At 48.1% G+C, this 23,570-nt stretch overlaps 1 protein-coding gene across 1 annotated transcript in view; it reads right to left on the reverse strand.

Annotated features, from left to right (window-relative positions):
* ZZEF1 (zinc finger ZZ-type and EF-hand domain containing 1) overlaps positions 1 to 23,570 on the reverse strand; it is a 335,589-nt gene that overhangs the window by 231,061 nt on the left and 80,958 nt on the right. Inside the window, 5 exon segments of the mRNA XM_029612069.1 lie at positions 2,337 to 2,407; positions 16,433 to 16,524; positions 16,527 to 16,568; positions 17,770 to 17,865; positions 17,868 to 17,938. Coding sequence (XP_029467929.1) covers positions 2,337 to 2,407; positions 16,433 to 16,524; positions 16,527 to 16,568; positions 17,770 to 17,865; positions 17,868 to 17,938 — 372 coding nt within the window.

Consider the following 23,570-nt stretch of genomic DNA (forward strand, 5'->3'; position numbering starts at 1 on the left):
ACCACCACTATGACAGACCTCAGAGTTTGTGTGGAAATGGGGAACTTAGAGTCGCATTTACTTTCTTAAAATCCAGTATCTATTGAATTGGATACGGGAGGGAAAGAAACAGAAAGCTTAACTTGAAAATGACCTCTGGTCACACCAAGTGTATATTCAGGGTCTGAGCCAACAGACTCAGCAAGAGGCCTCTGTGAAAAAAGAAAATAAATCTTAGCAGAGTCCAAAGCAGCTCTCAATCATATGCAATTTCTTCCCTTTTCTGGAGGTGAGAAAGCCAATTCCCCATTGGAATCCCTCTGATGTCTCATGATCCACATCCCCTTAAACATTACCAGAGACAGCCTCCCTGCGGCATTTGCCTGCTGTGACTGACAAATGGGAGGCCCGAGCACACAATCCCTACATAGAAGGTTGCTTCTCCTTCACTGAGCACCCCTGCAGAAAGGTCTGCAGGCCCTGGCAACATTCCACCCAGGAGGAGGAGGGATCTATACCGGAAACCCACAGGGCCCAACCTTGCTCTCTCCAACCTCTCTCTCTCAGGGAAGCCTCTGCCCTTGGGAACAAAGGAGGAGGAGAACTGACTGTTGCCTCACCTCCCACTCCACTCCCCTCCCCTCCAGAGACATCATAGGGCAAGGGGATGTCCCAACATGGGCAAAAGCTGTAGTAGGTCAAAATTGTTAAGAGCATCTAATAGCACTGACATAAGAGAGAGAGTGAGGACTGAACTGCTATCAGACGGCAAGCCTCAGATAACAAGGTGCTTGGACCTGTTCATTCCCGGCGCCTAGTTCTCCTGAATGTCGCCTCTAGGTGGCCTCCTGCACGCACACCAATGCCACCCTGGCTTACACGCACACCCCTCCAGGACATGCGTAAATACACACAAGACTGTGTGCTCTTATAGGCTGTGGTCGTACGTAGACAAGTACCTGCGCAATACACACTCCAGTCTAGATCAAGGCCTCACGCGCTAAAGTACCTGCATAAATACGTGCTCAAATCTAGGTTGCGGACGTACATGCTCAAATCTAGGCTGTAGCCTTATGCGCACAGGTGCCTGTACATGCAACCGCACGCAGCGAGAATGCATGCACATTCCTCCACATGCAGGAAAAGAACCGCTGCTGCAGCCTATCACACAACTAAGCAAAACCTGCCTGCACCCTCAGCGCATTTAGGCCTGGATCCGTTCAACAAATGGCACCAAAACCAACAGCTTAGGCCTCTTGACTGGCCAAGAATCCATGGGAACTGGGGGGCCAAGAGCTAGCATCCCCCACTGCTTGTTCCACTGAACAAGCTTTGCGCATAAGCAAATTAAAAACCGGCAGAAGACTCCTCGATGCAAGTGCTTCTCTGCACCTCCGCAGGACAGGGAACCACTGGGATAGTTGATGATGGGATTTCTCCTGCCCCTCCTGTCGACACTGCTAGGAGACTGAAAATGGCCGCAGTTTCCACCATGACGGGGAAAGCCTCACATCACCCACGAGGCTCATTCTACCAGTGTGGCCATGCTCAATGCGGACCCCCGAATGTCATGCCGCTTTCGCTGCATGTGCACGCTATTCCTCCCTGCACCCGCGACACACCAGCACTTCAACAGCAAGCAAGAGAACAGTCTCTCAGCGCCATGGAGTCAACACCTTGGCTCCTCTGCAGGCCAGAGAAGCTACTGAAAACCTCATCACTGAGCTCCTCGAGCTACTAAAGTAGCTCCTCCCTGGAACCCCGATGCTGAACAGATTCCTCTAACTAATTCCTTGTTTTCTTTTTTTCCCTTTTTTTTTTTTTTTAACTCTGAGAACAAAAAGATACATAGAAATCAATACTTTCCTTTGGTGCAGAGGTTCCAGTTCCAGGAGCGCAGGCCACATGGCAGATCAGAAAAAAAGCCAGCTCATTGGCTATAATCTGTGAAATGTTCTCTGTCTCCATCTGCTGGCAGGGAGGCAAAACCCAGGAGTCTGGACTGATCTGGTACATACAGGGAACTCCACTTGAACTTTATTGGAAGCCCAAACACTGGCTAGTAACAACTTACAATGGCATATGCTGTTGCAGGAAAGCAACTCATTAATGAGCCACAAAAGGCGATGAAATGCAGTGTAATCCAGCACCTTAACGGACCGCAGCACTTAAATTTACCTCAACCTTGTACTCTTATTATGTGTGCCCTTTAACTATGGAGGAGCAGACATCAATTGCCTTTCAGATTTCACTAGGACAATGTGCCAACCAAGGGCTTAGCATATGCAACCCCAAAGGGATACACTGATGAATAGATTATAAGCCATATATTTATCTGCTACACAAACAGAACAGACCTGAAGTACATGCACAGAGATCGGAAAGTGAGGTAGACAGACTGGGGCTGTTCTTGCTCTGTGATGTTTTTCTGTGAAAGGCAAAGGGCAGTTATTAAACACCTCTCAGAAATATTATGGTCCATTCACTTATGATTTAAAGTGCAGACAAACTGCAGAAAGCAACTCATACTAAATAGTTGTGTGTTACAAATATTAAAAATAAAATAAAAGCTTTCGCTGCATCTATCAGAGTTGCCAGCTTTCAATCATTTAATGAATAGAAGCAAATTCCGGATGGCATAACAGAGACACAAAACGTGATGGGATATAAGTATAAAGGTACCGCAGATAAAAAGCATGGACATTTATTCATTTGTCGTAAAAATCTGGCCTTCCATAATCAGTTTTATTTTGTGATTACTGCTCTGTCTTATATAAAGGTAATACTCAGCCACTGGCTGGCTTGCAAAGTTAGCCGGATATTCAGTGGCGCAGCCACACCATTGAATATACCTGATGAATAAAGTTAGCCAAGTAACTTTATATACGGCAAACTTTTTTTTTTTTAATGAATTTTCACAATGCTATTACAAGAATACTTTGTTATTGAATTACAGAACAAGTGTCCAAAACAAAAATATCTCAGAAACTAAGTACCAAAATCATACATTATACAGCTGTTCTGACTAAACATAGGAAAATTAAGAGAATCCTCCTACCTGAAAAAAGATGAACATGAGCACAAAAATCTAAGAAGTAATTAATTATATATACCAAAAGGTACAATGGTACCCCTATCTTTATTCTACCAAACCGGTTATCTTAAACCCCAAGAAGAATTTTCAACTGTTCTGGATACATAAATGAGTAATCTTTCCCCCCCCCATATTTGTCTATGCATCTACAGGGGTATTTTAATAGGAAAAAGCCCCCTTATCTACTACTTCCTTTTTTAAAGCTAGAAGTTTTTTCCTGAGTAGTTAGGTTCTTCTTACTAATTCGGGAAAGATCCAAATTTTTTGTCCATAAAATGTTTTAGTTCTGTTACGAAGGCAAATTGAATTAACAAAGTGCCTCTACTTCTAACTTCTATATCTTCTTGGGATTTCTGTAACAGATCCGAAAGATTAATCAATGTTTCTATAGGATGTTCCTGTTCTGACCTTTCCTCTCCTCTATCTGTTGTTAAAATCTGTTATGATTTAATTCCTCTTGCCCTTTTTTCCTTACCCCAACATAGAAAGCCCTAACAATCACCGGGTACACTGATCTGGTATTTTAAGAATTTGGGTAACATAGGATTTAAATAATTCCATTGGGCCCATATGTTTTATTATGGGAAAATTAGTAATCCTTAGGTTCAGGGTTCTAACAGTATTCTCCAGATTTTCAATCTTTTTTTGAAATTCAATTTCAGTTTTAATCTGATGTTCTTAAATTTTTTCAATTCCCACAAATCGGTTGTCTATTTCACTAATCTTCCTCTGCTGTTCTTCCATCTTTCCAATGTTCTCCTTTAATGAATTATTTACTTGCCTAACTTCTTCAATTAAGTTAACAATTGAGGCATCCAGCTTTGCCATATAATTCCATAATTTAAGATAACAGTTCTTATTGTATCTGATTTTACATGTCCAAGAGTTTTAACTTTAGGTGTACTTGCTTCTTTGAGAGTTATTTGAGGACTTCCAACCACACTAGCTTCTGTCAATTCTATAGACTCTTGAGAATCTATCTTTGTACGTCTTGTTCCCTTAAATTCTTCCTGCTTTCTTCCTAATATAACTTGGCTTTCAAAAATCTCTTGGTTTAATCCCGGCTCTCCAACAGGGAATGTCCCTTCATTGCCAGGTGGGGGTGGAGTTTCCGGAGCCCCCAGACTCAAAGATGTCTCAATGACCATAGGGGGGAGGGATTTTGCTCTAAAGCCTCCCTTAAAGCGGTCTGTTCCACGGGGGTTACTTGAGGGGTTCCCAACCAATCTGAGACAGTCCGTTGTCCAGGCTCAACATTCGCAATGTTGGACGCAGGCCTCAATTTAGCCTCTTTGTATGGGGCATAATATTTCTTGAAAGGGAAAAACAACAAAATGGAACACTGGGCACTTAATGTGACTCAGTCTGTTGTCCTTGTACCAAAGTCCAAATGTAGGGATTCTCTTATGGAGGCAAGAACTGGATAAAATTCCAAAATATATTATATTTGCCTACCTGTGGTAGAAATTGAATATACGGCAAACTAAGACTACAGCATTAGCAGAGTTATCCAGCTAACTAAATTCTGCCTCAGAATATCCCTAACATTATTCGGAAACATTCAAAAGTCAGCAATTAGCTAGATAATTTGCAAGTTCTCTGGCTAAGTACTGCTGAATATAGACCCCATATCAATCTTTGTAACCATTAGGTACACAATTGATATGTATGTATTTGCATAGCTCTATAGGAAAATTAGTTCTTACCTGACAATTTTCGTTTCTGTAGTACCACGGATCAGTCCAGACACCTGGGTTTTGCCTCCCCTCCAGCAGATGGAGACAGAGAAGTTTCAAACAAACAACCCTGGCATATATACCAAGGTAACACATACAGTGCCTCAGTCTTACTCAATGTCAAAGCAGAATGGAACAATAACCAACTATGTACAGCTAACTACCTTGAACTACCATTCCCAATGTAATAAGGCTCAGTCAAACCCCCAACGGGGAACAGGCCCCGCTGAACCATGAGAACAAGCGATTAAGGAAATGCAATATGAATACCAAGAAAAAAAGTTATGCGAGCGGACTCTCCGTTACTTTTGTGTACACAGCAGCAGGCGGGCTCTGGACTGATCCGTGGTACTACAGGAATGAAAATTATCAGGTAAGAACTAATTTTCCTTTACCTGTACGAACCCGGATCAGTCCAGACACCTGGGATGTACCAGAGCTAACTTACCTAGGGTGGGAGCCGGAGAGGCCCGCTTGGAGCACTCTTCTCCAAATCCCCCGGAGCTCGAACATCCAATCTGTAATGCCTTGCAAAAAGTGTGTAAAGAATTCCAAGTAGCCGCCCTGCAGATTTCCTGTGGCGAAACTTGAATTACATTCCGCCCATGAAGCAGCTTGTGACCATGTAGAGTGGGCACGAAGCTCCACCGGTACAGTCTTACCACAAAGTAAATACGCAGAACCAATAGCTTCCTTCAGCCAATCAGCTATTGTAGTTTTAAAGGCCATATTCCCTCGCTTTGGACCACTCCACAAGACAAAGAGATGGTCGGTACACGAAAAGGATTCATAACCTCCAGATATCGCATCAGAGCCCTGCGGACATCCAGTTTCCTTAAATCTTTAGCAACCGGATCCAATCGGGTCCAAATCTGAAAAGGAGGGGAGATCGATCGACTGATTCAAATGAAAAGACGACACACTTTTGGAAGAAAGGAAGGAACCATCCGTAGGAAACTCTTGCTTCTGAAAACCTCAAGAAAGGTTCTCTGAACGACAACGCCTGTAACTCTGACACACGACGTGCCAAAGAAATCGTCTACCAAGAACACTACTTTCAAGCGTGAGATCCTTCAGCGTTGACAGCTTTAATAAGCTCAAAAGGCGACGCACATAAAGCCGAGAAGACCAAATTGAGGCTCCAGGAAGGACACGGATAATGGAGCGGCGGCCGTAAGTGCTTTACTCCTCAGAAGAAAACGAGCAACATCAGGATGTAATGCCAACACTGCCCCCTGGATCTTACCTCGAAGACAACCAAGCACCGCAACCTGTACCCGAAATGAACTACAGGAGATACCTTTAGAAAGGCACGCTTGAAGAAAACACAGAATGTCCAATACTGACGCTCGCATAGGAATTACAGAGTGATCCATATACCAGGCCTCAAAAACTTTCCAGACTCTGACACAAGCCAGAGAAGTAGATGGTTTGCGCGACCGCAACAACGTAGTCACTACCGCATCAGAATAACCTTTGTTCTTTAACCGCTGACTTTCAAAAGCCATGCCGCTAGACAAAAGCAATCTGCCTGTTCCAAACAGACGGGCCCCTGATAAAGAGCCGCGGACTCCCGAAACCGCAGAGGCTCCGCGGCAGTCAGATTGAACAGATCCGCAAACCAAGGACGTTTCGGCCACTCTGGAGCCACTAGAATCACCTCTGCCGGATGGAGCTCTATCCACCGGATCACCTTGCCTATCAGAGGCCATGGAGAAAACATGTACAGCAAGATGTTCGCTGGCCAGGGAAGAACCAGGGCATCGACGCCTTCGGCACCTGTCTCCCTTCAATGACTGTAAAAGCGTGGAGCCTTAGTATTCTTGAATGTGGCCATTAGATCCATGCAAGGCTGGCCCCACATGTCGCAGATTAGTTGAAACGCCTCGGACAACTCCCATTCCCCGGGATCTAGATGGCAACGACTGAGGAAGTCTGTCTGCACGCTGTCTACCCCAGCAATGTGAGATGCCGCAATGCTGACGCGGTGCTGTTCCGCCCAGGTCATCAACTGTAGCGCCTCCAGAGCCACCGGTCGACTCTTGGTTCCCCCTTGGGGATTGATGTAGGCCACCGTGGTTGCATTGTCGGATAAGACTCTGACCGACTTCCCCCAAAGAAGTGGGAGGAAAGCTTGTAAGGCTAGGGCCACCACTCTGGTCTCCAACCAGTTGATTGGTCACTGAGCTCCTTCTGTGGACCACTGCCCCTGCACCGATTTCCCCAGACAAACTGCACCCCATCCAGACAGACTGGCATCCGTGGTGACGATTGTCCAGTTGGGTACCACCAAAGGAACGCCGCACTCCAGATGTTCCGAGACGAGCCACTAGTCGAGACTGCACCTCACGGAGTCCGTAAGAGGAAGCGGCAGGTGAAATTGTTCTGAAACAGGATACCAGAGGGACAGTAATGCTGATTGTAACGGACACATATGGGCAAAGACCCAGGGGACCAACTCCAGGGTTGACGTCATAGATCCCAGGACCGTCAAGTAATCTCTCACCCTGGGAACCAGCATGGACAACAAGTCCCTCACCTGACCCTGCATCTTGACCGCACATTCTGTCGAGAGAAACACTTTCCCCTGTTCTGTGTCGAATAGGGCTCCCAGAAATTCCAGGGACTGAGAAGGTGTTAGCCGACTCTTGACAGGGTTGACCACCCAGCCAAGTGATCCCAAAAGTTGAAGCACCCTGCTGACAGCAGACTGACACAGAACCTTGGATTTCGCCCGAATCAGCCAATCGTCCATGTAGGGATGTACTAACAAGCCTTCCCTCTGGAGTTGCGCCGCTACCACCACCATTACCTTGGTGAAAGTCCTGGGGGCGGTGGCGAGACCGAACAGTAGGGCCCGAAACTGGTAGTGACTGCCCAGTATGAAGAATCTGAGGAACCTCTGGTGAGCCAACCTGATGCCGAAATGGGGATAGGCCCTCTGTGAGATCCAGGGAAGCCAGGAACTCTCCTTGCCAAACCGAGGCGATGACTGACTGGAGAGTTTCCATGCGGAATCGCGGTATCCAAAGGCATCTGTTGACTCTTTTGAGATCCAAGATCAGTCGAAAAGTACCTTCCTTTTTTGGTACTATGAAGTAAATGGAGTAGTGGCCTTTCCGTTGTTCTGCAGACGTAACCGGCATAATATCTCCCAAGTCCAGGAGGCATTGTAGCGTGCCTTGTACCTTCTCTCGGTATGTGCATGGAGAGATCAGAACCTGTCCCGAGGGTGCCGTACAAAATCTAAAGCATAACCTTGAATTATCACGGTAAGGACCCATTGATCCGACGTTAGCTTGGTCCATTCCTTGAAGAAGAGCGATAGTCTGGCCCCCACGACTGGTACCGAGGAATGGACCGGCCATATCTCATTGTGAAGACTTGGCTCCCGTAGCCAACTGGGAGTTACCGGGTCTAGCGAACCGTCTGCCTCGAAAGGGCTGAGACCACGACTGTTGTCTACTTGAACCTGGGTGAAAGGACTACCCGGACGAACGCGCCGGTCGGGGTCTCCTACTACCCCGAAAACGAGACCGAGCCGTAAAGGAGTCTCTCGATCTAGGTCTGTCCTCTGGCAGCTTATGAACTTTATTCTCCCCCAGAGATTGGATCATGTCTTCCAAATCTTTGCCAAAGAGCAACTTGCCTTTAAATGGAAGCTAGCCAAGCTGGGCCTTGGACGAGACATCCACTGCCCAGTTCCGTAGCCATAGAAGCCTACGGGTGGGAACCACTGAGACCATGGACCTAGCGCCAACGTCCTTAAGAGATCATATTGAGCATCTGCGCTGTAAGCAATGACCGCTTCCAGTCAACCTGCCTGGAGAACCTCACCCTCCGAGAGACCGGCATTAGCCTGAATCTGCTGGGCCCAACGAAGACCTGCATGCAGAGCAAAATTACTGCACATTGCCGCTCGCACCCCCAGTGCTGATACCTCAGAACGTTTTCTGAGCTGAAGCTCCAACTTCCAGTCCTGCAGAACCTTGATGGCCGTCGCCCCCGAGACCGGGATAGTGGTCTTCTTGGTGACTGCAGACACTGCTGCATCTACTTTAGGGACCCTCAGCAGATCCAATGTCTCCTCTGGCAGAGGATATAGCTTGCCCATCGCTTTGCTGACCTTCAAACCCAAGTTTGGGGTGTCCCATTCTCTAAATAGTAGATCAGTCGCCGAGAAATGAAAAGGAAATGAAGCCGTAGGACCCCGGAGCCCCAGCAATACTGGATCCATGGTTCCCAGTTGAGACTCCACCGGCGGGGCATCCAATCCTAACTCCCCCAGAATGGCCGAAATAAGTGGATTCAACTCCTCTTTCTTAAATAGGCGAACAACCTTCAGATCGTCGCCTTCCAGCACTTGAGACCCCCAGTTTAAGTCTTGCTGAGGGTCTTTGTCCCCATCTGCCCCCACCCCCCCGGGGACTTGAACTGGGGATCTGGATCCTCCTGAGAAGTGGAGTCCGAGTCCGTCTCAGCTGGCCCAGAACACAAAGACCGCTTGCTCTTAAGTGGCTCAGACCCCTCTCTGGACCCAGAGCGCTTCCATGCCTTCTGGTGTGAGGGTTGCAACAAAATCTTCTCCACAGCATGTTTTCTCCCTGCCTTCTTGGCTTTAAAAGCCTTTGCATCAGCAGCACATCTCTGAAGAAAAAGAGTTCGAAGAGAAATCAGTAGCCCCCTCAGGGTTATCCTCGACTATAGGAGTGGCTGGGCCCATGGGAGCGCCCCCCCCCCCCTCCCCCAGAAGGCGTTTGCTGTGGAGAGAGCGAAAGGGGTAAAATCCCCTCCCCTACTGGGTTCCGCGCGGCTGCCTGAAGTGATCCCAAAATGGCCGCCGTTCCCGCTCAGAATACAGGAGAGTCGGCGCAGTAAAGACAGAAAAAATGTATTTATCTATTTTTATTCAAACTTGCCCGATCACTGTCCCTGGTTCTGGAACAGCTCCTGCTGGGGTGAGTGAGCCGGGCTCCCCATATCACCCCAGTGCTGCTTTCAAACTGTGACAGGGCCCTCGACCCTTAGCAGCAGCTGCCTCAACCACGGAGGATGATCCCCTCAGGACCTGGCAACACCCTGGGAGACTGACAGACCTTCTGCCGACGAGCTACCGTTCTTCTCCTTCTGTCCTTTTTTTTTTTTTTTTACCTACAAAAATTAAAGGAACACAATCCCCTAATTTGCTAAACCTAAAAATCCTGACGCCCAAGTTTTTTTTTTTTTGGTTTTTTTTTATAATCAGGTAATCAGAAGAGACTGTGGGTTTTACACCTTTGCCATCTGCTGGAAACAGAGAAAGACTGAGGCACTGTGGGTGGCACCTTGGTATATATGCCAGGGTTGTTTGTTTGAAACTTCTCTGTCTCCATCTGCTGGAGAGGAGGCAAAACCCAGGTGTCTGGACTGATCCGGGTAAGTACAGGGAATGTAATTTACTATTCAGTACATTTGCATAGGTTTACTTATAAACAAAGAGTTATGTACACAAAAAATATGAACACTACTAAAGGACTCTGGATTTGCAAACAGAAAGCCTACCAACTCTTAGTCACTGGCTCAAATCCAGTTCAAGTGGGTAGAGACCAGCAGATGTCACCTGAGAGTCATTCAACAACCTATGTGGTTTGATTCCACTTTCCTGTGGACAGATGACCACATTAATAAAAATAAAATAAAATAAAAATGACCAGTAATCTCTCACCATTAGTAACTTTGCTGGTAGTTTTGGTAGACAGATCAAGTACTCAATGAGCATGGAGAGAAAACTACTCCTATCTCAGAGAAGGTCCCTTCCAGAAATGGGATGGGCTCACTAGCTGGGTAATTTGGGGAAGCTTGCATTGCTGCTGCCTTTGATTTCAAGTGCTGTAAATCCAGCATGGTTTATGAATGCATGGCATTCACAATGGAGAAATTACTTACCAGATAATTTCCTTTCCTTAGTGTAGACAGATGGACTCAGGACCAATGGGTATAGTGTACTCGTGCTAGCAGTTGGAGACGGATCAGATTTCAATCTGACGTCAGCACCTAGTACATATACCCCTGCAGGTATTGCAGCCGATCAGTATTCTTCCTTGCAAAGCAGTATGGATATATGTGTGATTGATTAACTTAATTAGTTTGACTCTGATAATTTAGGTGCAACGTTAAAATTTGATTAATTTTGATCATTGAACTGGTTGATTGACTATAGCTGGAGACCGCCAGTATCTTCAACCGGAAAGCGTCGACACCCGGCAGGGTGGATGCCCTATGTAAGGGAAAAAACATGGCTTACCTTGATTTGATGAACAACCATGTATAACGGCAGCCGAGGGTGGGCTGCTGAGTCCATCTGTCTACACTAAGGAAAAGGAAATTATCAGGTAAGTAATTTCTACATTTCCTAGCGTGTAGCAGATGGACTCAGGACCAATGGGATGTATAAAAGCTACTCCCGAACTGGGTGGGAGGCTGCCCGAGGTCCGATTAGGATAGCTCTTGCAAATGCTGTGTCCTCCCGTGCCTGGACATCAAGACGGTAGAATCTGGAGAAGGTATGGATGGAGGACCATGTTGCCGCCCTGCAGATTTCGGCAGGCGACAGTAATCTAGTTTCTGCCCAGGAGACCGCCTGAGCTCTGGTAGAGTGGGCCTTGACCTGTAGAGGTGGGTAGCTTTCCCGCTTCTACATAGGCAGCCTTGATGACTTCTTTGATCCAGCGGGCAATGGTTGCCCGAGAGGCCGCTTCCCCTTGCTTCTTTCCGCTGTGAAGGACGAACAGATGGTCCGTCTTTCGTACTGGTTCTGACATTTCCAGATATCTGGATAGCAATCTGCCAATGTCGAGATGGCGCAGGGATCGATCTTCTTCCGACTTCTTCAAACCTTCCATGGTTGGCAATGATATGGTTTGGTTGAGGTGGAAGTGTGAGACTACTTTGGGTAAGAAGGAGGGAACCGTGCGTAGATGGATGATCCCTGGAGTGATTCTGAGGAATGGATCACGGCAGGACAGCGCTTGTAGCTCTGAGATGCGGCGGGCCGAGCATATGGCCAGCAAGAACACCATCTTAAGGGTTAGTAGACGGAGAGATAGGCCTCGGAGGGGTCTGAAGGCGGGTCCCACTAGGAATTCCAAAACTAGGTTGAGGTTCCACAGGGGCACTGGCCACTTCAGTGGAGGGCGAATGTGTTTGATCCCTTTGAGGAAGCGTGAAACATCTGGGTGCGTGGCAATGCTGTTGCCCTCGCTCCTGGGACCGTAGCATGACAGGGCTGCCACCTGAACCTTGATTGAGTTGAGGGACAGTCCTTTCTTAAGTCTATTCTGTAAGAACTCCAAAATTATAGGAACTTTAGCGGAATGTGGTTTGGTGCTGTGATCTTCACACCAGGCTTCAAATACTCTCCAGATCCTTATGTACGTGAGAGATGTGGAGAACTTGCGTGCTCGGAGGAGGGTATCTATTACTGACCCAGAGTATCCCCTCTTCCTCAGTCGGGCCCTCTCAATGGCCAGACTGTAAGAGAGAATTGAGCTGGATCCTCGTGGAGGATGGGGCCTTGTTGCAGTAGGTCCCTGTGTGGAGGCAGGGGTAGCGGATCCCCTGCCAGTAGTCTTCTCATGTCTGCGTACCAGGGTCTTCTTGGCCAGTCCGGGGCCACCAGAAGGACTAGGCCTCTGTGTCGCCGAATCTTGTGAATGATTGCGCCCAGCAGGGGCCATGGGGGAAAGGCATATAGAAGGGTCCCCGGTGGCCAGATCTGTACCAGGGCGTCGATCCCTTGTGACTGTGGGTCTCGCCTGCGACTGAAGTATCTGGGTACTTGAGAGTTGGATCTGTTCGCCAGCAGGTCCATTTCCGGAGTCCCCCACCGATCCACTATCATCTTGAAGGCTGTGGAGGACAGCTTCCATTCTCCCGGGTTTAGGCTTTCTCTGCTGAGGAAGTCTGCTGTGGTGTTGTCTTTCCCGGCGATGTGGACGGCGGAGATGTCCTGGAGATTTGCTTCCGCCCAGGACATCAGGGGGGCTATTTCTAAGGAAACCTGTTGGCTTCTGGTTCCGCCCTGTCGGTTGATGTATGCCACCGTGGTGGCGTTGTCCGACATCACTCTGACCGCTTTGTTTCGAAGTCTGTGGGCAAATCGCAGGCAGGCTAGCCTGACTGCCCGTGCCTCTAGTCGGTTGATGTTCCACCCCGACTCTTCTTTGTTCCACCGCCCTTGGGCAGTTAGCTCTTCGCAGTGTGCTCCCCATCCGCTTAGGTTGGCATCTGTGGTGAGCAGGGTCCAGGTTGGGGAGGATATTCTTGATCCCCGGCTCATGTGGTTGGACTGTAGCCACCAACGTAGCTGGGTCTGCACTCTGGTCGGCAGAGGTAGGTGTACGGTGTAGTTCTGTGATCGTGGACTCCACCGAGATAGGAGAGAGTGTTGCAAAGGTCTCATGTGAGCTCGCGCCCATGGTACCACTTCCAATGTGGATGCCATTAGACCGAGGACTTGTAGATAATCCCAAGCTGTGGGCCGGGTGGCGCTTAGCAGGGTCTGGAGTCGGTTCCGCAGTTTTGATCTCCTCGTGGGGGTCAGGCTGACCTTGTCCTCCTTGTTGTCGAATTGGACTCCTAGGTATTCCAGCGTCTGTGATGGCTGTAGGGAGCTCTTGTTCGAGTTGACTACCCATCCTAGGCTTTCCAGTAGAGTTATGACTCTGTTGGTTGCTCGGTGGCTCTCCTCCGGTGACTTTGCCCTGATCAGCCAATCGTCCAGGTAGGGATGGACGAGGATTCCTTCCTTCCTGAGTGTCACCGCTACCACTACTATTACCTTGGTAAAGGTCCGCAGTGCGGTGGCTAACCCGAAGGGTAGTGCCCGGAATTGGAAGTGTTGGTTCAGGTCCTTGAAGCGTAAGTAGCGCTGGTGTTCCTGATGGATGGGGATGTGCAAATAGGCCTCTGACAGGTCCAGGGATGTGAGGAATTCTCCTGGCTGTATTGCACGTATGACTGACCGCAGGGTTTCCATGCAAAATCTTGGAACCCTTATATGTCGGTTGACTGACTTGAAGTCCAGGATGGGCCTGAAGGTGCCCTCTTTCTTGGGTACAATGAAGTAAATGGAGTAATGTCCAGAATTTATCTCCCGTGAAGGCACTGGGGTTATGGCCTGTAGGGTGAGGAGTCTGGTCAGCGTAGCCTCCACTGCTGTCCTTTTGCGGGGGGTCGTGGCAGGGAGATTCTACGAACTTGTCCGGAGGGGTTCGAAGGAAGTCTAGGTAGTACCCTTCTCTGATGATGGATAGGACCCACTTGTCTGAAGTTATCTCGACCCATCTGCGGTAGAATAGGGTTAGTCTGTCCCCTATGGCTTCTTCCCTTGGATGGGTCGGCTGATTCTCATTGTGGGGTGCGGCTGGGACCTGAACCCGAGCCGGTTCCCCTCTTGCTGTGCCTGTTCCGAAAGGACTGGTTTCTGGCCGGGGGTCGAGGTGCTTGGTAGGTATTCCTGTAAGGGTTGAAGCGCTGTGAGCTTCTGCCTCTGGATGGCCTGGGAAAGGGGCGCTGGTTTCTCTTTGACTTGTCTTCTGGTAGACGAGGTAATGGAGAGTCGCCCCATTTGTTAGCCAATTTCTCCAGTTCGCTGCCGAACAGGAGGGAACCCTTGAAGGGCATTCTTGTAAGGCGTGTCTTGGAGGAGGCGTCGGCCGACCAATTTCGCAGCCAGAGTTGTCTCCTGGCTGCCACTGAGGATGACACTCCCCTGGCTGCTGTTCGTACCAGATCGGAGGCAGCGTCTGTGAGGAAGGAGAGAGCTGATTCCATGTCTTCTCCCGGTTGTTGTTCCTGGCTTGAGATAAACAGGAACGTGTCACCACGGTGCAGCAGGTTGCAATCTGAAGGGACATAGCTGCCACCTCAAAGGCTTGTTTCAGTATGGCTTCCAGGCGCCGATCATGTGCGTCCTTGAGGGCCGCCCCTCCCTCCAATGGAATGGTGGTGCGCTTAGAGACTGCGCAAACTATGGCGTCCACTTTGGGGCACTCTAGCAGCTCCTTGGTCGCTGGGTCCAGGGGGTACATGGTGGATAAGGCTCGACCCCCTTTGAATGAGGACTCTGGTGCGTTCCACTCCAGGTCGATTAGCTGTTGCGCCGCCTGTAGGAGGGGAAAATGGTGGGCCGTCTGTCGGAGGCCCTCTAGCAGGGGGTTCATTCTAGGTTCCCCCGGGGTGCCTTGGTTCGGGATAGCGAGCTCAGATAGGCATTGAGATACCAGGTCCGGAAGGTCCTCCTTTGCAAAGAAGCGTCTCATGGTTTGATGCGGCTCTGTCCCCGAGGGGCTCGACTTCTTCCTCGGAGTAATCAGTTTCCCGGTATGTGGGGCTTCTGGGAGGTGGGGGCCTGTGCCTAGGCCTCGAGGGTCCTGGGGCATGAGGGTCTTCCAGTGGATATGGGTCTGCTCGGTACTCAGACTGCATCCGGACAAAGGCATGGATCCCTTTGAATAATTCCACCCAGGAGAGCGAGGCCGGTTCTAAGTTGAGGGGTGCCAGGTCTCTGGGGGTCCCTGTTTGAGGGATGGTCTCACTGGGGCCTGCTAGGTCCGGGGTGTTTCCTGAGGAGCTAGCGCTTATCTTGGGTGAGCCTGGCCATGGGCTGGAGCTCCTATGGCCTCTTCACATTGGGCGTCTGCTTCCTCGCTCTGTGCGGCTCTGAGGTTGCATGCAGAGCAGAGGCCTAGAGCAATTATGCCTGACTCTGGAGGTGCTGCTTCTGCGGACGCGTGGGCTCTTATGCGATCCATTGCGTCGGATATCAATGTGCGCCGATGCGCTCCCAGCCGTAGATGTGCGCTTAGTAGTATGCGCGAGGCTTAAGCGTGGAGGATTACTAACATGCGCCTAAAGATGTGCGCCTATTAATGTGCGCCTATAATATGCGCCCAATTATCGGCGCCTATAATACGCGCTCAATTATGGCCGCCTATGATACGCGCCCGATCCTTGGGCGCCTAAGATACTGATCGGCTGCACTTCCTGCAGGGGTATATGTACTAGGGGCTGACGTCAGATTGAAATCTGATCCGTCTCCAACTGCTAGCAGGAGTACACTATACCCATTGGGTCCTGAGTCCATCTGCTACACGCTAGGAAATTGTTTTTTAAAGCATACACCTGGCATGAAGGTACTGCTATGAAGGCAAACCCTTTGCAAACAATTTTATAAGTTTAATTCAGATTGCCCAACTAAACAAAGCTGCCTAAAGCAACCCTGGCTTGGCTTGTTATTGTACCCTTGAAAAGAAAAATTTTAAAAAAAAAGTCTTCTCTGATGTGGTTATCTTCCTCCATCCTACTCTTGGAAATTATATAGAGTCAAACCAGAGGGCAGCTTGGCACCAATGCTGCTCTGCAATCGGATACCAAGAAAAGAGAAGATGACAAATACGTGAGCACCTAATTTTCCATAACGAGCTAGGTGAAAATGGTGCGATGTTATTCATCTATGCTTCACATGGAATGATAACTTTTAGCCAACACTTAGTTCAAATGGAAAGAGAAAAACAATCGTATTATTTGATCAGGCATTGTAGCCCACATGGCAGTAGTATCCAATCTATTACTAAATCATTACCATCATGGTGAAGAGCCGATTCCGTCGGGTATGCTGATTTGGGAAAAAGACGGCAGCTCCATTCAGTAAGGTATTAACAAACTTCTTCCTTGAGTCCCATTGGGCAGACTTGGGTCATTATCAACGCTATCTACGGCTGCTCAAAAGACCAAATATTTTCTAATGAAAATCAGAAGAGTAAAAGCTTCAGCAAACTGCTCTCATTCAATTAACTTTAAATTTCCTTCTGATCTCCCATGATAGTATTCTTTACTGCACAACAGCACGTGCTAAACCGTCCTTCAGAAAGACTTCTGATCAAAGATGACCTTTCTTTCAATATTGATCTAACCTCAACTCAAAGATTAAGGCAGTGCAGCTCAAACCCATGTGTGTTTTTTCACATGAGACATCACTTTTTAATTTGACAAACACAAGACTAATCCTACTTGGAGATGTACATAGGCGATATATAAATTTAAATTATAAATAGAGACCTTCGTTTTTAGATTTTAATTTATTTTTGCTGGGAACTTCAATATTATAACAAGAAAAAGTTCAGTGGAAAAATGACTTATAATACACAGGAGAAAAATCAATGGAAAAGTCATTTTTCCACTGAATTTTTTCTTGTTATAATATTGAAGGTCCCAGCAAAAATAAAATAAAAACAGAAAAGGGGGTGCTTAATTATAAATAAATATAAAATGCATCACCTAAGGATCCTTCTTCACATTTATGTGGATCGAAGAATTTATGTATTGCAGCATCTTTGGATATACTGACTTCTGTACAATAAAAAGCTACCACACCCTACATCATCTAGGGCCAGATTTTCAACCTGTAGGGCGGCTGCAGGCCCGTGGGTTTGCAAGCTAATTTTGAAAGGGAAATGCCTTACAGTGTTCCCTTTGAAAATATCCTGCAGGTTCAAACTCCCTGCTGGGAAGCAGGCACAGTGAGTTAGCAATAAATTATCTGTGTGTAACCCCACCCCCCCCCCAACCACACACACACACTAGAGGAGAAAAAGGGATAAACCATTTTAAAAGGGGTTTTATCTGCAAGTAAACACACATTTACCTGCAAGGAATCCTTTTCAAAATTATTCCCCCACCACATCTCTTCCTAATTTCATATAAATGACAGTTATTGCATTCAATCTATCTTCATATAATAGGCTTGGGAAATCTGGCAGAAAGACCAACTGATTCATCCAGCCTGCCCAATTGCTGTAGTCCACACTACTAAGGATATATCCCAGCTGCAGCTCCTTATGCAAGTAAATTTTTTTTTGTATCAATACAGTTTCTAGAGCTCTGCGTTACACTGGATAGTAATGTGTAAAAGCATATCACCATCACATAAGTGTTGGTAGAGTTCTTGAGCAGGTTCTCTCTGGTCTGAAGTTTTATTCTGTGAAGCCTCCTGGGGTTTGGAGTCTGGCTGCTCTCGGTCAGCGCAGAGAAGCAGCTCTGGAGGAGCAGCAGTAGCAACGTCCGAGCATAAACACATTCTGCTCTGGGACTAAGGGGAAAAGGCAACAAATCAGTGTAAAATGCCAGACACCGAACCCAACAAGTATCCACAGCATTAACTTCTAAACTCAGGCGTGTTTCACACAGAAGCAATATTTCTTTTCACGAAATAGATTACAAAGTTAAAAATCCTATTTAACTATAGAGCAGTACTGACATCTTGAGGCCATTACATATAACTGGGCTTTTAAAAATTCACCTTTTTATGTTTATTTTCTTTTAGACTCAAAAGCTGACTGATTGTAATGCAAACTTCATTTCATGCATAATTCCATTGCTATATATATCTTTTTAATATCTGGTTATGTAATTACATCTATGTCACACTCCTCCCCCTCCCATTTTTTTTTTTGTAAATCTCCCTCTCCAAGGCCACGTTTCACAAGCTCCTGCTTGACAGGTATCAAGGTGGGGCTCTGAGCAATCCCCTGCAAAGAAAATACCCAATTTAGTTGCTCCCTCCAGTGTGAAAGTAGATAAAGAGGCAACACTGTCAAAAAAAATTTGTATAAACACAAATATCTCTGCAAGAATAATGGAGAAGAATTACTTACCTGATAATTTTGTTTTCCTTAGTGTAGACAGAGGGACTCAGGACCAATGGGTTTATGCTCCCCTGCCAACAGATGGAGACGGAGTAAGGTTTCAAAGCTGACGTCACCCTAGATACACCCCTGCCAGTATTCTCTTCAAAAGCTACTGTGGACATACTATTGAAAAAACTTGATTAAAACAGATAACTGTAACTGTACTCAACCAAACACTGAACCCCCAGTAAGATTATAGATGCCCTGATCTAGGGACTGGATGACGGCTCACCCATAATCTCTTGGAATCAATATCCACTCTATGGGTGAATCCTTGGCACCATTCTTGGGCAACCGAGGGCAGGATGCTGAGTCCATCTGTCTACACTAAGGAAAACAAAATTATCAGGTAAGTAATTTCTCCATTTCCTAGCATGTAGCCAGATGGACTCAGGACCAATGGGATGTACAAAAGCTACTCCCGATCGGGGCGGGAGGCTGCCAGTTAACATTGACCTTGCACAGGCTGCACCCTCCCAAGCCTGAATGTCCAGGTGATAGTACCTGGAGAAGGTGTGAAAGAAGGACTACGTCGCCGCTCAGCAGATATCAACAGAGGACAGCAGTCTAAGCTTCTGCCCATGAGACTGCCTGAGCCCTAGTGGAATGAGCTTTAACCTGAAGGGGTAATGGCTTTTCTGCCTCCACATAGGCTCCTATGACCACCTCCTTAATCCAGCAAGCTAAGATAGCCTGTGAAGCTAGTTCGCCTTTCTTCCTTCCACCGTGAAGGACAAACAGGAGGTCCCGTCTTTTGGACCAGATCTGAAACTTCCAGATACTGCACCACAAGCCTACTGACATTCAAATGGCAGAGGAGGTGGTATTCTTCCGCGTCCTTGTGCTTATCTAGGGATGGCAAAAAAATGGACCAATTCAAATGAAAGTCCAAGACTACCTTGGGCAAAAAGGATGGAACAGTACGCAGCTGTAATTGCTTCTGGAGTCATCCGGAGGATCGGTTCCCGACACAATGCCTGTAGTTCAGAGATGCGACATGCCAAACATATAGCCATCAGGAACACCATTTTCAGGGTTAATAAACACAAGGAAAAACTGTGCAGCAGCCGAAAGGAGGGCCCTGCCAAAAACTCCAAATTTAGATTAAGATTCCACAAGGGAACTGGCCACCATAGGGATGGCTGGAGGTGCTTCACCCCTTTCAGAAACCAACAGGCAGGTTCCATACACCGCACCCCTGAAACAGGAGAGAGCTACTACCTGGACCTTCAAGGAGTTCAGGGTCAAACCTTTACTCAAGCCGTCCTGCAAAAATTCCAGAATTAGTGGGATTTTGACCATCTGAGGGGGAAAAACTGCACATACGCTAGGGACGTATAGAACTTGCGCATATGGAGTAAGGTGGCAATTATTGCTGCCGAATACCCTCGCTTCATCAAGCGAGCCCTCTCAAGGGCCATACCGTAAGACAGAATCAAGTCAGATCCTTGTGAAGGACAAGTTCCTGCTGTAGCAGGTACCAGTGCAATGGGAGGCATAAGGGGTCTCCACCAGGAGTCTCTGCATGTCTACATACTACAGACGCCTGGGCCAATATGGAGCTACTAGTAGGACTAATCCCCTGTGGTGCTCAATTCTGCAAATGACCCTGCCCAGGAGGGAAGGCATATAGCAGCTCCTCTTCCAGCCAGGTCTGAACAAGAGCATTGATGCCCAGTTCAACTGATCCCTTCTGCAACTGAAGGATCAGGGAACCTTCGCATTGTGAGATGTGGCCAGCAGATCGATGGACGGGTAACCCCAGCAATCTACAACCAGTTGAAAGGCTTTAGCCCACAACACCCACTCTCCTGGCTCCAGACTCTCCCTGCTTAGAAAGTCTGCTCTGATGTTGTCTTTTCCTGTAATGTGGGAGGCTGAGATCATCTGTAGTTATATTTCCTTCCAGTCCATAAGGAGATCTATCTCCTGTGACACTTGCTGGCTTTTGGTTCCACCCTGGTGGTTGATGTTGGCTACTGTTGTTGCACTGTATGACATTACGTGGACCACTACCCTGGAGTATGTGGCTGAATTGTAGACACGCCAATCTGAACATAAATCACCTGGAAGCCCAGGTAGTCAGAGGGCCTCTTTCTTGATTCCAACACCCCGGGCTGTCAGTTCCTGACAGTGAGCTCCCCACCCCAGAGGCTCGCATCCGTCATGAGAACCAGCCAGTTTGGAGGGGGACAGGGGCACACCACTGCCCAGAATAGCCTCCTGCAGCCACCACTAGAGCCGAGAGCATACTTCATCGGTAAGTGGAGGCAAGTCTTGAGACAGCGGGTTCCAATGTGACAGCAGGGAGCGTTGAAGTGGTCGCATGTGTGCCTTCGCCCACAGCACTACTTCCAGGGTTGCCACCATCAAACCGAGGACTTGAAGATAGCTCCACTCCGTCAGGCATATCATGTTCATCAAAGACGCACTTGGAACATCAACTTCCTTATCCGCGTGGTCGGTCGAAAGACCTTGCCCTGCTTGGTGTCAAACCAGACTCCCAGATATTCCAATGGACTCGGAGGGTTTAAGACTGATTTTGTCCAGGTTTACAACCCAACCGAGTTCCTGAAGCAAGGAGGTCACCATATTGGTCACCCGGAGACTCTCTTCCACAGACTTTGCCCAGATCAACCAGTTATCCAAGTACGGGTGCACCAGGATTCCCTCTTTTCTCAACCCTGCCGCTTCGACCATCATATCATCTTGGAAAATGTTCTGGGGGCGGTGGCCAGGCCAAAGGGCGGTGCTCGGAACTGATAATGGCAATCATGGAAACAATATTCTTGGCAGACTGGAATATGTAGGTAGGTCTCAGATAGGTCCAGGGAGGTTAAGAACTCTCCTGATTGCATGGCCATTATCACAGAGCATAGGGTTTCCATGTGGAAATGAATCACTCTTAGATGGACTGTTGACGCTCTTGAGGTCTAGGATGGGGCGAAAGGAACCTTCCTTCTTGGGTACGATGAAATGGATGGAATAATGTCCCGTATTTTCCTGGGGTGCAGATAACTGAGATTATAGCCCTCATTCTGAGCAGCCTTACAGGCTTCTTGTGCTGAGAGTGGTAAGAAGATATCACTATGTCCCAAAGAGTGCTGTGAAATTCCAGCGAATATCCTTCTCGTATGACCTTCAATATCCATTTGTCCGAAGTGATCTCGACCCACCACTGGTAGAAGAGGAACAGTTGACCCGCTATCTCCTCGCACATTGGGGGGTTCGGGATGAACATGAATCCGAGCCTGTCCCTCTTGTGGGCTGCTGACTCCGAAAGGACAGAGACCTCCGAAAGGACCAAGACCTCTGAAATGTCGGGTTTCTGTAGGGGCGAAAGCATTGGATCGACCCCTCATGGGTGACGGGCGCTTTGGCTATCAGAAGATGAGAGAAAGTAGTTAGAGTACTGAAGATTTACTGGCCAGCTTTTCCAATTCGTTTCCAAAGAAGAGTGATCCTTTAAAGGGTATCTTTATGAGATTTGCCTTGGAGGTTGTGTCTGCTGACCAATTCCACAGCCATAGCTGTCTTCTAGCCACCACCTCTGAGGCCACTCCTCTGGCTGAGGTATGGACTAGATCAGAGCCCGCATCAGCTAAAAAGGCTGTGGCGGGTTCCATAACCGCTCTGGAATTTGCCCCCAAGTCATCCACCTCCCGAGGAGAAGGCACAAATGAGATATCAAAAAGATGCAATCTGTAAGGTCATTACTACCAAAGACCTATTTAAGGATGGACTCCATACATCTATCATGCGCATCCTTTAAGGCTGCTCCACTGGGATAGTTGTTCACTTAGAGATGGCACAAACCAACGCATCCACTTTAGGGAAATACAGATGTCTCTCACTGCCAGACCCAGTGAGTATAGAGCTTCTAACATTCATCCGCTTTTAAAACTTGCTTCTGGGGCATCCCATTCCATGTCAATCAACTCCTGGATGACTTCCAGTACCGGAAAGTAGCAAGAAGCTTTCCGTAGGGAAATCAGAATGGGATTCTTCTTTGGTTCCTTCACAGAGTCCGCCCCAGGAATTCCCAGCATCTTCAGAGTCTGGGAAACCAGGGCCAGCAATTCGTCTCTATGGAAAAACCATAACATGGTCCGATATGGTTCTAAACGAGGGGGGGGGGGGGGGGGGAGTGATTTCCTCATCTTCCAAGGAATCTGGATCCTCTTCTTCGTTCGTGCCGTCCGGGTTTCCCCCTTGGTGAGTTGAGGCATGCCTCGAAGTCTGCTGATAGGACTGGGAGAAGGAGGGCTTACCGGTTGAGGTTCCATCCTGACAGGGGCAAGTGAGGAGCAGACTGCACCTGTACAAAGGCTTGAAGGCCTTGAAAGAATTCCACCCAAGAGAAACCGGCTGGGTCCATGCTTAGCCCAGGAGCTACTGCAGTAGGTGCCGCTAAATTTCCCTCTCCCATGGATGACCCAGTCCCGGGGTTACTCAGATCCGGGGTACTTCCAGTTAAGGCTGTGGCTGCCCCATCCTCTGAATGGGAAGAGCTGGGCTTAGCAAAGTCCGGGGAGGCCAACTCTCTCTGGGCTTCCTCACAGTGCTGACATAAGTTGGAATCGAGGTCAGACTGTGCAGCCCTAATATGACAAACAGAGCAAAGAGAAAGGCAATGCAGCCCTAATATGACAAACAGAGCAAAGAGAAAGGCACTTATGTTTTTTTTGCTGCCGCACCCACCAGCAACAATAATCGTATTCAGACAGCTCGCACTTAAAATTTTGTGTGTACAGATTTCGGGCACCTAAGCGGGCCGCAGCAAGGCACACGCATAGCCTGTGCGCCTGGCTTTATTTGTATTCTGCGCATATGTACGTGCGTGGCAGTATGTGCACAGCGAGTGCACAAAGCCGACATGCACTGTGCATACCAAAGCTCTATGGTGGGCAATATAGGTACAAAAACATGCGCAAGATGGCGCCACCGCAACCTACCACACGGTGGGCCGACCAAGCCTAAAGCGGGGTCTAGCCCTCCAGGAGGCCACTCAACCTGTTCGAAAGCCCACTTCCT

Source organism: Rhinatrema bivittatum, chromosome 8 (genome assembly GCF_901001135.1).
Source record: "Rhinatrema bivittatum chromosome 8, aRhiBiv1.1, whole genome shotgun sequence".
NCBI classification, from domain to species: Eukaryota; Metazoa; Chordata; class Amphibia; order Gymnophiona; family Rhinatrematidae; genus Rhinatrema; species Rhinatrema bivittatum.